The following is a 16837-nucleotide window of genomic DNA, read 5'->3' as shown; positions in this document are numbered from 1 at the left end:
TTGCTTGTGGCAGAAACCACCACACGAGCTGTTTGAGATATCTGAGCTGCTGCAGGTTTCCAACACTCTGACAAGCAGTTCCTTACATGTGGTGCCAGAGGGGATGTGCCTGAGAGCAGCTGCCATTTACTATTTTCCTTTTCATCTACGCTGTGCCGAAAGAGAGGAGGATTTAAAATAGCCACAATGGGAGCTCTCCTTCCAATATTATATGAGTATAGATATGTCCAATATAGAAATAAGATAAAAAATGTAGAACTACAAATGTGGGCATGCATATGTTAAAGATGACAGTGGTTGATAAAAAAAAATGTCACGACAAGACCTACCGACCTTAAGTCTTTGGCAGTATCTGGAGTCTCTTTACAAAGACTGGTGCAACCTTCTTCATAATGTAATTATACTGGGTGGGAAATTTTGCTCAGGTTAAAAGCATGTTTAAGGTATCTATGACAAGAGCAGTGCTGATTTCCACATCAGACCCTTGGATTTGCTACGTTAAAGCAGAACTTCACCCAAAAGGGGAAGTTCCGCTTTAAAGTGGTTCTAAAGGCAGAGGGTTCTTTATCTTAATGCATTCTATGTGCCCTCCCCTCCCTCTGCTGTAAGTCAAAGTCAGTGAGCCAATGAGGTGAGAGAGGGAGTGGGTGAGCCTCGGCCCTGTTTCTGCATGGACACGCAAAGCAGAAGCTCAGCTCTAGTGCCCACATAGCGAGCTAGTTTTGACAGGTACCTGCTTCTACTTTCTCACGGATTGCCTAGGCCTTTTTTGGGTGCAGCTTCCACAGCTTAGGTCCTATTTAAGATGTATGTGCTGAGCAGAGTTACTGAGGATTTCTTCTTTTTTTTGGGGGGGGGGGGGGGGGCGCGCAAACAAACTGAAAAATTCTGGGGAAAAACCCCATCAATTGCAGCCACTGTGCCCATCAATTTCAGCCACTGTGCCCATCAATTGCAGCCACTGTGCCCATCAATTGCAGCCACTATGCCCATCAAATGCAGGCACAGTGTCTGCAATGCAGCCACTGTGCCCTTCAATTGCAGCCACTGTGCCCATCAAATGCAGCCTCACTGTACCCATTATGAGGGGTTCACTTCCCACCATCCCTGTGCTGAGTTTCCGGCCAGGCATATAGACCTGCTGTGCCCATTATAACTGTCCCCATTGATGCAGCACATCAGCAATGACCCACTGACCTTGTCCAGTAGCAGCATATATGATGTAAGAGCCGACTTGTATATAGATTAGAGTAGAACAATACACTGCTGACTGAGTCTCATACTTGCCTTACAGGCAGCTTCGCTTGGGCCGTGCGTTCCACAGAGCTGCAGACATCGCTTCTGGTTCACCACTAGCATACGGAAACCGGAAGTAACCAGTTAGCTAGAAAAACAAAGCACCCGCCGTAGTAGTACTACAGGCGGAAGTAGTCCGGCGCTTTGGAATGCACCACAAAGCAAGTCAAAACCCTGAAAATGAAGTGCCTCGTCTGCAATCTCATGATTGCATTGATATGGCGCATCCCATAGTGCACTGTGTCCAGCACCTGAATACAGTGCACTTAAAGAACATTTTTTTCTTTTTCTTTTTTTAACAGGGCCTTTTTTTTTTTTTTTTTCGACTGCTGGCTGGGGGCGACACTGCACTGTTGTCTTGTAAGGGCCCTTTCACACCGAACACAGTTGGCTGCAGTTTGGTGCATTTTGAACTGCACCCCAATTGCATAGACAGCCCAAAACCAAGGTAATCCCATGGGCATAGTTTACATCATTGCAGTGCCGTTCAGCGCAGTTAAAAAAAAAAAAAGTATAGTTTGCTGCATTTTTCTGCACTGCAAATGCAGGGAACGCACTTCAAATGCACCACACTGTGCATTCATTAGCCAAAGAAGCCAAGCCCAAAAATGTATAAAGAATGCATTGCAAATGTGGTGCTAATCACAGCACAAAATGCATTCAAGCGTGCGTCAAGCGCACTTCAAATGCATGCAATTATGCAGTCAAAAATGCACAGTTAAATGTGCAGTTTCTTCTGGGAATGGACCCTTAATCTTAGGCTCTATTGTGTAACGTAGACACTGCAGTTCACTTCTATATATTTCATAGTGATTTTTTTTCTTAACTCTAAGAATAACATAATTAATCACTGTTTTTATTGAGTATCCCTAGGTAAGTAATCCAGAGCTCCGTTCTCCAGGGAAGTACAGTTCTTAATTCTTTGTGTCGTTTCTTAATTATTCTTGACATGACCCATTTTTATGTGCTGTTGAGTAGCAGCTGGTACAAAACAGGAATTCTCTTCTTGTCTGTTACTTGCTACATGGAGAAGCAAAGCCAGGGCTGCATTCTATTTTTAGGTAAAAACAGATATATAGGGCTTTGGATTTTCTTGCTTGTCCTTTTTCTGCATTTGATTTTGTTTTCTAATATTTTTCCTTTTTAAAGCCAAGAGTAGGCTGTATAGCAAAACTAATGTGAGGCTATTACAAGGCCTTTCTTGTATTTAGGCCTCATGCACACTGGGCTTTTTTTCTGCCTCTAAACACCCCTCTAAACATACAATATATACAAGAGACAATTACAGCCCTAAACTAAATTATAGACTAAATTATGGACATATACTTTACATCTGTCACCAATTAAAGCGCTGTTCCACCCAAAAGTGGAACTTCTGTTTTAAGGCCTCCTCCCCAACTTCTGTTTGTGAAACTGAGCTTTTGGGGAGGAGGGAGTAGAAGACTTTGGGGCCAGTCAAAGAGTGCAGCGACCACTTGCGCATTCGCAGTGGGTACTCTGCTGTTAAGCCGCAAGCTGTCACAGCCAGGTGCCCATAGTAGAGATGCTGGCGCTGCAGAGAGAGGAGAGAGTGTGAAAACTGCTGGGGTGAGTACACCGCTGGATCGTGGCACAGGTGAGTATGTGTTTATTAAAAGTCAGCAGCTACAGTTTTTGTAGCTGCTTACTTTTAATAAACACATAAGTGTTAACCATCCATCAGAAGAAACATGTGAAAAAGTCAGCTAAAACAGACCTATAATAGTCCATAGAAGTATCCCCAAACTAGCTTCCACCACCATGCTTTAGCCAACAGCAGGCCCAGAGTGAATCTCCTTTCACCAATCAGACAAAATGCACACTTACCACAACCTAGAGCTGCCAAATTATAAGCAGCGAAATAGCGTTTCAGTAGTTTGGACAGGATTCTCTCACATTAGCCCATAGATCTGGTCACTCCTCTACTAGGGGCAGTTGTGTGCACTTGGCTGACAGTGTTTTGCAGCACAACACAAGAAATAGGCATCATAGTGTGTTTATTTATTTAGTGGTTTGTACTTGTGAGGATGAAGTTTCTAATATGTCGTCTTGCATTAAAACCAAAAATCGCCAAGGTAAGTACAAAGATAAAGCCACCACACACATCAACAGCTTCCACAAAGGGTGACGTCATGCTTGTAGCTCCTTCCAATGTGTTTCGCGCCTCCACGTCCTCAGGAGCCCATCCATGTTAGCATAAGTGTCTGTGCACACACAGGCATTTAGAGGCGGGGGGGGGGGGGGGGGGGGCAGAGCGCCTTTGGCAGAAAAAAATGCTTGATGTGTGTAAATGCATATAAAATCGCATTAACTCTAGGCGTATCAAACATAAAGAATAAGCTTTGTTAGCCATCCTATCATTTGAGTTCAGTGCTAAAACCTTTGTTAAAAGACAGTGTTACCTCCTGCAGCAGGCTTGAGAGTAGAGTAGGTTGGGTATCAGCCCTGCACTCGGACAAGACATAAGTCGACCTCTAGGGTGGCCTTTACAGCCTGACACTCAACCAATATGTTTCCTTGGACACATAAGATATTTCTGCTAAAGACCCAAAACGTTTATCTCTGAGATATAGGGCTCCACTATCATAATAGCCTAAAACTGGAAATTCATATGCTTAGAAATGTGCATTACTGGCTTATTTTTTTCAACGCTCTTTTTAAAGTTCAAGAAAAAGCCCTATGTGTATCTAAAATAGGCATAGTGCCATTGCCCAACCACAGTCACCCGCAGTCGCACAAAATTAGGTTCCTTGCTCCCATGTTCCTGGTCTTGCTTGGCCTTTGGCTGCCCATGTCCCTAGTACTCTTATTTTGAAGAGGCAGGTAACATGAAGTTAATTGTTCAAAGTCTTTCTTTATTATAGCCAAACTCTAGGCAAATATAAGCAAATGTGTGTAATTGCTAAAAAAGTATAAAACGTGTTTGTTACCATTTCAATCTGCAAATACTTATTGTAAACCTGTGAAAAATCCGTGCTGGAAAAAGTATAAAAAGTGTAGTAGTGACAGTTACTGGCACAGGTCAGTAGATAGATATAACCAAACAATAATACAAAAGTGCAGAGCTTATCAAGATCAAAATATTGTGAACATATAAAAAGAAAGTCTTCAAACCACCATATACAGATGATAATACATAAATAAAATCAAGTAAGCAAGTGAAAATAGCCCATTTAAATACAAACAAAATATTCCTGTAATGGTTCCAGAGGAAAGAAGAGGGATAGGCAGACACAAAAACTCCCCAAGACATCCAGTGGAAGTAAAAGGTAAGGGTGGTGGCTTACCATAAGATGTTGGCTTTCAAATTAATGAAAAGCCAAATAACACCTTCAAGAATAAATCCCAAACAAATCCACGCTGGTTGTGATGGCTCTGGGTGCACTCAGATCCTCGGTTCCACTCGTGATATCGGGTACTATATATGATATAAAACACTCATAGTGTATTACGTAATAACAGCAGTTTATTTAAAAGCAAAAAATAACACTTGTGTTGTAGAATGTAAAAACATGCATGGTCTGTATAGCTACAGCAAAGGAACTAGTCTTGGCAATGCGATTGTTCCGGCCAGCAGCCATGGTGCGTAGTGACGTTGTATCTGGTACTTCCCAACGCGCTTCATCATATTTTGACATTGTCAGAAGTGTGACAATGTCAAACGTATGAAGTAACGCGTTATGCAGTACAAGATATTGACATCACCACGTCCGCTGTCTGTAACGATCGTGTTGCCGGGAATCTAGTCCTTTGCTGCAGCAGTACAGATATGCATGTTTTTACCTTATACAATGTGAGTGTTCTTTTTTTTGCTTTTAAATAAACTGTTGTTATTACGTACTACTGAGTGTTTTATATCATATATTCTACCCAATATCACGGACGCCCCCGAACCGTACCAGGCCGCATGCCCTTAACATGGGAGGTGGGTGCTTTGGGGCAGGGGGGTCCTGCACCCCCCACCCCAAAGCACCTTGTCCCTATGTTGATGAGGACAAGGGCCTCTTCCCGACAACCCAGGTTGTTGGTTGGCGGGGTCTGCGTGCGGGGTGCTTATTAGAATCTGGAAGCCCCCTTTAACAAAGCGCTTATTAGAATCTGGAAGCCCCTAGATCCTAGCCCCCCACCCTATGTTAATGTGTATCGGGTACATTGTACCCCTACCCATTCACCTAAAAATTGTCAAAAATAAAACGCAGTATACAAGTTTTTAAAGTAATTCATTAAGGCAGCTCCGGCGTTTCTTCCGATCACTTCTGCCTCCTCCGCTGATGTCTTCTAGCTCTCTCCGGTTCTTCTCCCTCTGTCCGCTGTCTTCTGCCTCTGCTGGGTCTTTTCTCTGCTATCTTCTCGCTCTTTTGCCAGGTCTTCTCCGCTGTCTTCTGCCTCTGTTCTTCTTACGATGTTGACTCGATGCTCTCTCCCGCTCTAATGCTAGGTGTGCAGTGTGCCACTACTTATATTGGCATGGGGCGTTGTGTCACCCGTGGCATGATGGGGCAGTAAAGTCAATATAAGTAGTGGCACACCGCACACCCTGCATTAGAGCAGGACAGAGCGTTGAGTGAACATCGGGAGAAGACAACGGACAGAGGGAGAAGAACCGGAGAGGAGAGTAACTGACAGCCGAGGAGTCAGAAGACCTGGAGAGGGGAAGAAGTCCGAAGAGGCGCCGTAGCTGCCATAATAAATTACTTTAAAAGCCTGTGTACTGCGTTTTATGTTTGACCCCCCCCCCCCCATGTTGAGGGCATGCGCCTGGTACAGTTCGGGGGGGACGCTCGCTCTGTCGTGCTGGACTTTGTGCTCAGATAAGGGTCTGGTATGGTTTTTAGGGGGGTGGCCCCCACGCCGGTTTTTCGGCGTGGCATTACCCTTAAAATCCATACCTGACCAAAGGGCCTGGTATATTCCTTGAGGGGGAACCCATGGCATTTTTATTTTTTACATTATGCGTGGAGTCCCTCCTAAAGATTCGTACCAGTCATAGTGCCTGGGTCCCTGTTCATTGAAGTCGGATCCCTGTTCATTGAAGTCGGACTTCAAATCTCAGGGCAAAGTCAGATCCAAAGTGGTACGACTGTCCTGTCATACCAATGTGAGCCCCGGCCTAAGGCGTGATTTCGCTTTTCATTCATTTGAAAGCCAACATATTTTGGTAAGCAGCCTCCCTTACTTTTTACTTCCACTGGGTGTCTTGGGATGTTTTTGTGTCTGCCTATCCCTCTTCTTTCCTCTGGAACCATTCCGGGAATCGCCATCACTATTTTTGGATCCAGAACAAGTATTTAGATTGGGACTTATGGCTTAGCTGATCTGCCAAGTTCTGGGTGTCTTCCAAAGTATTGAAGGCAGAGAGGCTGCACAATAGCCAGGCAATCAGCATTTCAGAAAGATGGCGATGACAACCCCATAATCCTAAAAAAAAGGTTTCTCTCTTAAATTCACCAACCGACACAGCTCCTCTCTTAGCCATTGGGTTGTTATGCCCTATTACTAGGCATTAGTTGTAATACAACACTCAGAACTCTTAGTTACGCCCAGGGGGCAGTCCCTTGGGCAACAACAACCCCCCCCCCCCCAGGCTGCCATGCATTCATCAGTTTTATTTTGCCTAGTGAAGGAGAAGGACCTAGGAACCCTGCGGGCCCATCGGTCTGTGCTTTTTTCTGCAGAAGCATGACTTTGCGTGCAAGATGATTGATCCTGTGATCTACTATCAACAGCTGGCTGGGTGACAGGCTGGATACTCTTATCCTTGTAGTCTCCCCAGTCCGGCCATCGAGCGTGTGCAGGCCGCAGCTAAGCGCTAGGCAGGCCATGACGAAACCTCCGCTCCAGAGGTGGTCAGTGAGCTTTTATGCTACGGGGCATACATATGACCGGGCTACTGATGTCTGCACCACTGTATGCCGGTCCATCAGCCACCCTGTACTGATCAGTGAGTGGGTCTGTGGTGGAATGTCTCCCAGCTCTTCAGGACTGGTAAGTACAGCTCTTCCTGCCTCGACGGGGCTGAGCAGCTGGACATTCCCTGGGAGATCGATTTGGGGGTCCCTCACCTCCCTCTCTTCCCTCCCTGTCCCTATCTTCCCTACCTGTGGGGGATGCTGCATGTGGCTGCTGAGCGTGCATGTGTGTGTGTGTGTGTGTGTGTGTGTCTATGCAGGGGCTCTCCGGGGGGGCTCTCACCTTGGGGGGGTTGTTGCACTGGCTAGCTGTGTCCAGGGTCCTATTCTTCATGCCCCTGGAAGGTGTCTGTGAGGCCATGCTGATATCCTGTGCAGAACTGTGCTCACCGCCATTGATTTCTCCCTGCGCCTCATGGAGCTGATTTCGGCAGCCATTTTAGGTGTGGGCAAAGGCAGCATGCTCTCCTGGGCTTCAGCGGCCATTTTCCTGGTGGTTTCCTATTCAGAACACTGCCATTTTCTTGTAGCCTGAAAGCGTTTTTTTCAGTGTTCTCTAGTGGCAGCATGTGCTCCTGTGCCCTCACAGCTATTTTCCCTGTGTTTTATGTCCTTGTGCTGGGCAGCCATTTTGTTGAAGCCTGTGCACACTTCAGAGCGGTTTTAGCGCCATTTGCAGCTGCTTCCACCAACACAGCACTGTTTCCTCTGCACCTGGGAGTCAACAGGGACTACAGGCACTACCTGCTGAATAGCGCAGAACTCCTCAGGGCGGTGAGTCCAGCGGGAAAGAGCCCCTCAGCCAGCGGCAGTAAGGAGGCTGGGACTGTCACTGTCCTAAGTCCCCTTTGGGTGGCAGACAGGGTAGGGTCAGCATGGCTTCATAAACTGGTGTTTCTTCCCCCAAAATCCAGGCAATTGCAACCAGGTCACCTGCGCAGTGCCTATGGACACCCTGACGGCGGTCCTCAATTCGTTCGTTGCCAAGATGGAGGCAGCACATGGGCAAAAGGGTGCAAAAAAAAGCCCCCTGCCCCCCCCTCCCCCTCGTCCTCTGGGGAGAGCTCTGATGCAGACTCAGCTAGCGACCCCTGCTCTGTCTTGTCAGAGACGCTGACCAGGACCATTCGGACAGTGAGGATGAGTCCCAGTCCAGGTCCGTGCGAGACAAAGCGCTTGTTGTAGCACTTATAACAGCTGTTCGTGATACCCTGAAGATTCCGGCGATGGCAGATCCCTCTGCTGATGTAGCGGGCCCCTTTGGGTCCCGCAAGCCAGCACGTTCACCTAAGGCGTTCCCATATCTGACTTATTTTGACAAGTTCATTTACAAGGAATGGTGTCGCCCGCAACTGACCTTTTCCGTCCCCAAATCCATGGCAGTTCGTTACCCTTTTGAGGAAAGCCTTCTCAAGACGTGGTCGGCTCCTCCAGCCGTGGACCCCCCAGTATCCAAGTTAAATAAAGTAACCACGATCCCGGTAGAGGGAACGCCTGCATTTAAGGATCCCACGGACGGGAAGGCCGAGGCAGTGGCTCGTTCCTTGTTTACGGTTGTGGGGTCCGCCGTGCGACCAGTACTGGCTTCCGCACTTGTGTCGCAGACACTAACTGAGTGGGAAAAACTGTCACACCGCGAATTGGGAGAGCAACAGGCTTCTCCTGTCTGCGTGGAACTAGCAGACCAACTAGTGCAAGGCCTTAAGTACGTTTGTGACGCAGCCCTGGATACTCTTCCTCTGTTATCCAGGGCTTCAGTGTCAGCAGTGGTGCTGAGGCGCCTGATTTGGTTAAAATGCTGGTCTGCTGACCAGGCATCCAAAAAAGCTCTTTGGAGCCTCTTTGGATGGCATTATTAAAAATGCCACAGGTGGTAAGAGTACCCTACTCCCACAGGCCAGGAAGGCTAAGGAGCCACGCCGGAGGCAAGGGCCCTCTTTTTCCACTCACAAATGGCTTTTTCGTCCGCCCGGAGCTTCGGCTAAACGTCCCCAGCCCAACAGGACGACCACGGAGGGACAAAAACATCCCTGGAACCGCAAGCCTGCAAACAAAAGTGCTACCACATGAAGGTTTGCCCCCCACCCATGTCTCAGGTGGGGAGGTCGCCTTCGGGAGTTTGCAGCCCTATGGTCCTCTCAGTTATGCGACCAATGGGTCTGCGATCTGATTTCTTCCGGCTACAAGATAGAGTTTCTCTCTTGGCCACCAAACAGATTCTTCCCCTCCAGCATACCCGTATCCCCGGCTCACCGGGAGGCCCTCTTGGAGGCAGTAAGGGACCTACTGAGTCGCGGGGTGGTTGTACCGGTTCCGGAATCGGAACGTTTCCAGGGATTTTACCCAAATCTGTTTTGTAGTTTCCACGAAGGAAGGGGTACGTCCAATCTTGAACCTAAAAGCCCTCAATCACTTTGTGAAAGTGCAGAGGTTCAGAATGGAATTGGTTCGCTCAGTAGTTGCTGCACTCCATCAAGCGGACTCCCTGGCATCTTTAGACATCCAGGATGCGTACCTGCACATGCCCATATGCCTTCAGCATCAAAAGTTTCTGCGATTTGCAGTCGGGGAAGCCCACTACTAGTTTGTGGCTTTCCCTTTTGGTCTGGTATCAGCCCCCCGAGTCTTTACCAAGATATTGGCTCTAGTTTTGGCGTTGCTGCGGCAACATGGGATCGCAATCGTGGGATACCTAGACGATATCCTCCTGAGGGCATCTTCCACCTCAGAATTGGAGGAGGATGTGGCGATCAGCATACAGACCCTGCAGGAATTTGGGTGTCTGTTTAACCTAAAAAACTTGGTGATTGTACCGACCCAGCGTCTGGAGTACTTGGGCTTGCTGCTGGACTCCAGGGAAGCAGAGTGTTTCTCCCTTCAGACAAACGGCAGACTCTCAGATCCACCGTAAAACTGCTGTGGTTGTCACTCCGCTTCTGCATGCGAGTACTGGGGCTCGTTTTAGCCTCCTTTGAGGCAGTACCATATGCCCAGTTCCACACCAGAGTCCTGCAGATGGCGATTTTGACAAAATGGGACAAATCTCAGTTGTCCCTGGATGGACGGGTGGGGTGGAGTGATGGGGGTTCAGTCGGCTCAGGGCCTTTGGTCGGCGGAAGAATTCAAGTTGCCGCTCAATCTGCTCGAGCTAAGAGCGATCAGGCTGTGCCTCTCCACATGGTCGATGAGACTTCAGGGGCGTCCGATCAGGATCCAGTCAGACAACGCCATGGCTGTGGCATACGTCAATCACCAAGGAGGAACAAGAAACTCAGCCGCTGCACGGGAGGTCACTTAGATACTTCAGTGGGCAGAGTGACATGTACCGGCCCTGACGGCCATTTACATCCTGGGAGTGGATACTGGCAGGCGGACTATCTGAGTCGCCAGATGCTGGACCCAGGAGGCTTTGCATCCAGAGGTATTCAGACTACTGTGCCTGAGGTGAGGCACACCAGACGTGGATCTTCTGGCCTCCCGTCTCAATCGGAAGGTGCTGAGATTCGTGTCCAGGACAAGAGATCCGTGGGCGGACACGTCAGGCGCACCGGTGGCTCCATGGGATCAGTACCAGCTGATCTACGCTTTTCCTCCACTAAAACTGTTACCATGTCTGCTTCGCAGAGTGGAAGTTGAGGGGATCCCAGTAATACTGATTGCCCCAGATTGGCCTCAGCATCCTTGGTACACAGACCTAGTTTGCCTGGTGGCGGACAACCCAATGGCGACTGCCGTTGCGAGAGGACCTTCTGTCTCGAGGTCCGATTCTCCATCCTGCTTTACCATCGCTGGCTTTAACAGCATGGCTATTGAGAGACAGGTGTTGAGGAACCGGGGTCTATCGGACTCTGTGATCCCAACTATGTTGAGGGCACGGAAATCTTCTCTGAAGATATATCATCGTACCTGGAAGGCCTACATCTTCATGTGTGAGGAGAAAGGATGACATCCGCGCTCTTTTTCCATATCCAGGATCCTGCTGTTTCTTCAGCAAGGAGTAGATCAGAAATTGGTGTTAAACACCCTTAAGGGGCAAATTTGTTGGCTGTCTTTTTTTCAGCGACCCCTGGCGTCTCACTCATTAGTGAGTACCTTTGTTCAGGGGGTACGCCATTTAGTCCTTCCGGTGCGTCCACCGTTACCCCCGTGGGATTTGAACCTGGTGTTATCGGCGCTTCAAAAACCGCCATTTGAAAATAGGGAGATTCCCCTGTTGACTCTTTCCCAAAAAGTGGTCTTTCTAGTGGCCTTCACATCGGCCAGGAGGGTTTCGGAACTGGCGGCTTTGTCCTGCAAGTTGCCTTATCTGGTTATCCACAAGGATAAGGTGGTGTTGCGTCCGCAACTGTCTTTTCTACCTAAAGTGATCTCGGCTTTTCATATCAATGAGGACATTGTATTACCATCTCTGTGTCCTAAGCCGAAACACCCTAAGGAGGTGGCCCTTCACGCTGTGGACATGGTTCAGGCTCTTAAGGTGTATTTGTCTGCCACTGCTCCCTTTCGGAAGTCAGACTCATTGTTTATTTTCGGTGGCTGGTCCATAGAAAGGCATGGCGGTCTCGTTGGCCACCATTTCCAGGTGGATCAGACAGATTGTAGTACAAGCCTACGCCTTGAAGGGACAGGTGCCCCCATTTCCGGTCACGGCCCACTCCACAAGGGCAATCGGAACGTCTTGGGCCTTCCGACACCACGCGCCTGTTGCGCAGGTGTGTAAAGCGGCGACCTGGTCATCTGTCCACACGTTTACCAAGTTCTACAAGGTAGACGTCAGTGCAACGGCTGATGCCTGTTTTGGCGCAAAGTTTTGCAGGTGGTCGTATAGTTGCAATTGAATATGCAATATATTTTCTTTCTTCCTGGTTTTTCGATAAAAAACGCAGTACCGTTAAGTTAATGCGCTGTTGCATTACATTCCGCAGTTTTTTGGTGCGGTTGTGGGTAGTCTCTCCTGTTGAGGGTACCCTGGTTTTGTGGTGCATTTCTCCACGCATTGTTGTTTTTTTGTGCGTAAAGATACACTAGTTCCCACTTGCCATGGAGGATGACGTTTCTATGCTGTTTTCCCACCCCTCGTTTGGCACTGCTTGGGGACATCCCAATGGCTAAGAGAGGAGCTGTCAGTCGGTGAATATAAGAGAAAATAGGATTTTTTGTACTCACCGTAAAATCATTTTCTCTGTAATTCACCGACCGACACAACACCCGCCCCTCCTTTTTCTCTTTACGTTATACTGCTTGTTGACTTACTGATGACTGCATGGCAGGCTGGGGGGTTGTTGCCCAAGGGACCGCCCCCTGGGCGGAACTAAGAGTTCTGAGTGTTGTATTACAACGAATGCCTAGTATCTCCTAGTAATAGGGCATAACAACCCAATGACTAAGAGAGGAGCTGTGTCGGTCGGTGAATTACAGAGAAAAAGATTTTACGGTGAGTACAAAAAATCCTATTTTCCCTTAATTCACATAATTTTACAAGTACTAGAAATTACTGCTTTGTAAAATAATGTATTAAAGGTAGCGTGTTAGGGGTGGGTTGAACCAGTGTGGAAATGTTCTTTAGAGAAGAGGTAGAGTGATATTACAGAACATAAATAGAGAAGTGGTACAGAATACACAGAACTCTACAGCCTCTGAAAAATATTGACACTCTCCTTCCTGCTTTGCAAGTATAGTACAGAAATATGCACAATAAGGGGTCAGTGTTGTAGGTAGTTAAAACACTTTGTGTGTGTGTGTCGGATCCAAATACATTGTTTTTTTTTTTTGCTGGAATTTGTCCTAATCATAGTAATATATTTTATTAGAGGTATTTATATAGTGCTGATAATTTAAATATATTGTACAGTTCATGTCAGTCCCTGCCCTCAAGTAGCTTACAATCTCACACGCATACATACACAACCTAGGACCAATTAAAGCCTGGTAATACACTATCTTTTTATTTTTTATTTTTTTTCAACCCAGCGGCCTGAATGGGGAAAAAAAAATGAAGAGTTCGGCAGGAGATCCTGTACTAACAATCTGATGTTAATACACCGATCTCCCCGCTGAGCTATTGTGTTCTGACAGGGGGACTGCTCAACCATTAGCCCCCACCCACCCTCTGTCAGAACACAGTGGCCATTGGCAGAGAGCGCTGATTGGCTGAATATGCAAACTCCATGCAGGTAGTGTCATGGTTGAGATTCAAATTGATGACCCTACACACAAAGTTCTAACCACTAAGTCACTGTGCTATATAAATAATAACTAGACAACACTGATGCACATTGTAATGTCTTTTGTTACTTTGCAGCTCCCTGCCATCCAGCAATCTCATCCGAATTCTTCGAATGCAAGATCCTGAACGAGGACAAACTACATTACCTTTTTTGCCAAGGAGCCAGCAAGATGAAGAAACAGAAGATTAAACTCTTCAGCATGCCACCTGAAGACCCCACCTAAGTGAATGGAGAATATTACAGTCCATTTTGATGCGGTCTGTCAAAAACCCAGGCATTTCAAACTGAACATAGGCTAAAAAATACACCAGTAGAGGTTACCGTCTGTGAAATTAAAAAAACGTCCAGTTGCTCCAGGGATATAAGCAGTTGAAGTTGTATACAAATATACATTTTTTTTTTCAGGAAAAGCTAAGGCTGGCTATAGAGGATTTGTTTTTTTCCTGATAAGCCAGCAGGTTGATCAGAAAAAAAATAGAATGGATTCCCCCATCCACACAAACAAGGTGGGTGGAGGAATCCTCCACCCTGGGATATTTTATTCTGATAGAACTCCTCTTCTATCAGAATACACTGATCAGCAATGCAGCAGATTGTCTGCAGCCCCTGTTTGAATGAAAGTTTTGCAACAGGTCTGTTCGACAGAAGTCAATCATTAGATCTACTTTTTTCGAGTGGAAACCATAAATTGAAATTCAGCCTGGTCCTTGCTGACCCAGACAGATTTTGATCCATCTATGGCCAGCTTAATTAAGCTTGTCTTCTTCCAGATTCTTGTTAGTAAATTTATGTTATACCTCTTATTGTTCAATGAAGTTATAACTTATTATGTTAAGTTGAACTTTTGCAGGAAAGGCTGAGACTTTTTTTGAATTCCTTCAGCTTCCCATCTATGGATCCACATGTTAGGTACACATGCCTTTCTCAGTGGAGGTAATAGTTGAGCACATGGGAAGGGAAAAAAGAAATACTCAGTTTGAATTACATTTGTGACAGTTTTACTTTAACAAATTGTGCAATACATTGACCCACAGGTTACGTAGGTGTGGGCAGCCAGCAGCTGAGGAACTTCCATTTCTTAAAGCCCAATTGAACATTCAGTTTAAATTGGCTAAATTTCTAAAGCAGCCATAGCCAGAGTAGAATAGTCTGCTCCCTGCCAGCAGCTCTAGAGAAGGACCTTTATTTTCTGTGGGGAAGCAGTTGGGCTGTCTTCAGAGGTCTAACACACCCCTTACCGAGTCAAAATTATAGCTCTGTAATTAGCAAAACCCCTGCAAGTTACAGAGCTCTGACAAAAGCTTTATACACACTATACAATTTTGTTTAGATTGTTTCCTTTAGATTTACCAAAACCATATAATATGAGGTCAAACCTTAAGAGTTTCAATTTGTATGCAATCAGACAGGTCCTTGTACTACATGGAAATCAGACACAAAGGTTGTATAATGTTTATGGGGTCTTAGGCAGGTAAATCACTACAGAGAAATCCCTGCTTCCCCCACTGAGAGCAAGGGTCCCACTCTGCAGCTTTGCTGGCAAGGGACATGCTTTTCTAAATAGGCTGTGGACGATTTTTTAAAGAAAACAATCTGATAGACTTTGCACACTTTCTCTTTTGACACACCTGAAATGTTTTTAGCCAATTTAAAGTGAAAGTTCAATTGGTTGGGCTCTAATACAAAATTGCGGTAGTGCTAAGATATAAACAGAGATGTACATGACAAATATTACAGCTCAGCATGTTCCTTCCGCAACCTTGAAGAGTAGGTGTTCCTCCCGCTCTGCATATCACAGTGCCTTACCATGTAATAATCAGGCCTTGACATTGACACCTGGGGACTGTACCTTAAGCCTAGTTCACAGGGGCCAAATGCCGCATGGGATCGGCCGGTTCCATAGAAACCGGCCGGCATTCAGCCTGTGTGTAGAGCAGCAGGTCTGTCAGAAGCCTGCCATTTGGTCATGATCGAAAAAGGTCTGCTGACTGGCCATTGCCTGAGGGCGCTGACCAGAGTGTTCTGGCCTGGGGGCCAACCCCTTGTCGGACCACAATAGAACAGCAGAGGAGATCTCTGCGCTAACATCTGATTGTTAGTACAGCGGCTCAGACCTTAGCAGTCAACACACTGGGTCGAACGATAAAAAACAATAGTAGTGCGTACAAGGCTTTAAGCTATGCATATGCTGGCTTACAGAAGCTTCAGTTTACATACCTACTTCGATAATGCACTCTACCCTATTGCAATGTTAGGTCTTACATCGGAGGCTCTCAGCTTTGTCATGCATATCTCAGTTTATATAGATTTCTGTTTTTGTATTCACCTGTTAATATAACAAAACTTTGTATATCAATGTTTTTTCTGTACTTTTCTTACTGGGTTCTGTAAATATTTTGTGTATTTTATATTTTCCATGTTTTGTTGGAATCCTTGCAGAAAGCTGACCGCTTTCTAAAGTTTAAAGTTGAAAAACTGTTTTAGCTATTGTTTAATAGTAAAGTTATTTTATTTATTAAGTTGGTTTGAATCTATATGTAGCATAACAACATTCACACATAATCTGCAGTATATTAAGGTAATGTTTGACACTTACATCTGAACACCAGTACTGTTTTTTATTTAAAAAGTGCAATTCCCAATAGCTGTTGAAGAAGAAAAAAATAAATAAAAATCAAAGAGAAAAAAAGGGGTCACCGGTAGCCTCCTATCAGAGTAAGCTCTATTTAATGTAGCACAAATAGCACAAGTCTAGGTGGAAAATTTGACATGTGACAAAGTGGAGACAGTCCCATAGCCGGAGACTCTGGTATTCATGTTGAAGCCTCTGTGAAGGTATCAGTCGCTACAAATACACAGAGAACCACAGATGCTGTAACTGGGATGGGTGCCTCCACATCTGGTAAACATCCAAATCACCTCCTGTTTATGTACACTGCAAGAAATCATGGGAAACATGTTTCAAAGAGAACGTCTTCCCCTTCAGTTTGAAAAAAAAATCCCTTCACGCCAATACTTCCCTCCTCTCCGCTACTGTCCCGTGCAGACTTGCCACTCTTCTTCCAGAATACTCAACCCACTCCCTGGGCACCCAGGCTGTCATTGACTTGTCCCCTGGGGGGCACTTCATATGGCATCCTGGACTTAAAGTACTGCTGGACTGAGCAGTGCTCACACGTCCATTGAGTACCACCCACCACTTCCGCCTTAGAGGAAGTAACCTGAATTTCACAAGCCCCTGCGGGCACATAGCACAGCCTGGACTAACAGAACTGCTGGGCTGAGCAGTGCTCATATTTTTGATATCACACACTGCTTTTGCCTTAGAAGAAGGAACCCTAATGTCGCTGGGCTGGGCTAAAAAAAAAAAAAGGTATGTATAGGGTT

General features: G+C 46.2%; 1 protein-coding gene across 1 annotated transcript in view; it reads left to right on the top strand.

Moving 5' to 3' along the window:
* Positions 1 to 15969, top strand: part of SMC6 (structural maintenance of chromosomes 6) — a 171531-nt gene extending 155562 nt beyond the window's left edge. The window contains exon 27 of the mRNA XM_077488817.1: positions 13525 to 15969. Within this exon, the coding sequence (XP_077344943.1) occupies positions 13525 to 13639 (115 nt within the window). The 3' untranslated portion in view covers positions 13640 to 15969. The remainder of the gene's footprint in view (positions 1 to 13524) is intronic.
* Positions 15970 to 16837: the final 868 nt, after the last annotated feature.

The sequence above is a fragment of the Lithobates pipiens genome, unplaced genomic scaffold (assembly GCF_037356315.1).
Source record: "Lithobates pipiens isolate NorthernLeopardFrog02 unplaced genomic scaffold, aLitPip1_a1.2 Scaffold_18, whole genome shotgun sequence".
NCBI classification, from domain to species: domain Eukaryota; kingdom Metazoa; phylum Chordata; class Amphibia; order Anura; family Ranidae; genus Lithobates; species Lithobates pipiens.
The sequence above is the reverse complement of the archived record's forward strand: the minus strand, read 5'-3'. Positions and strand labels throughout refer to the sequence as shown.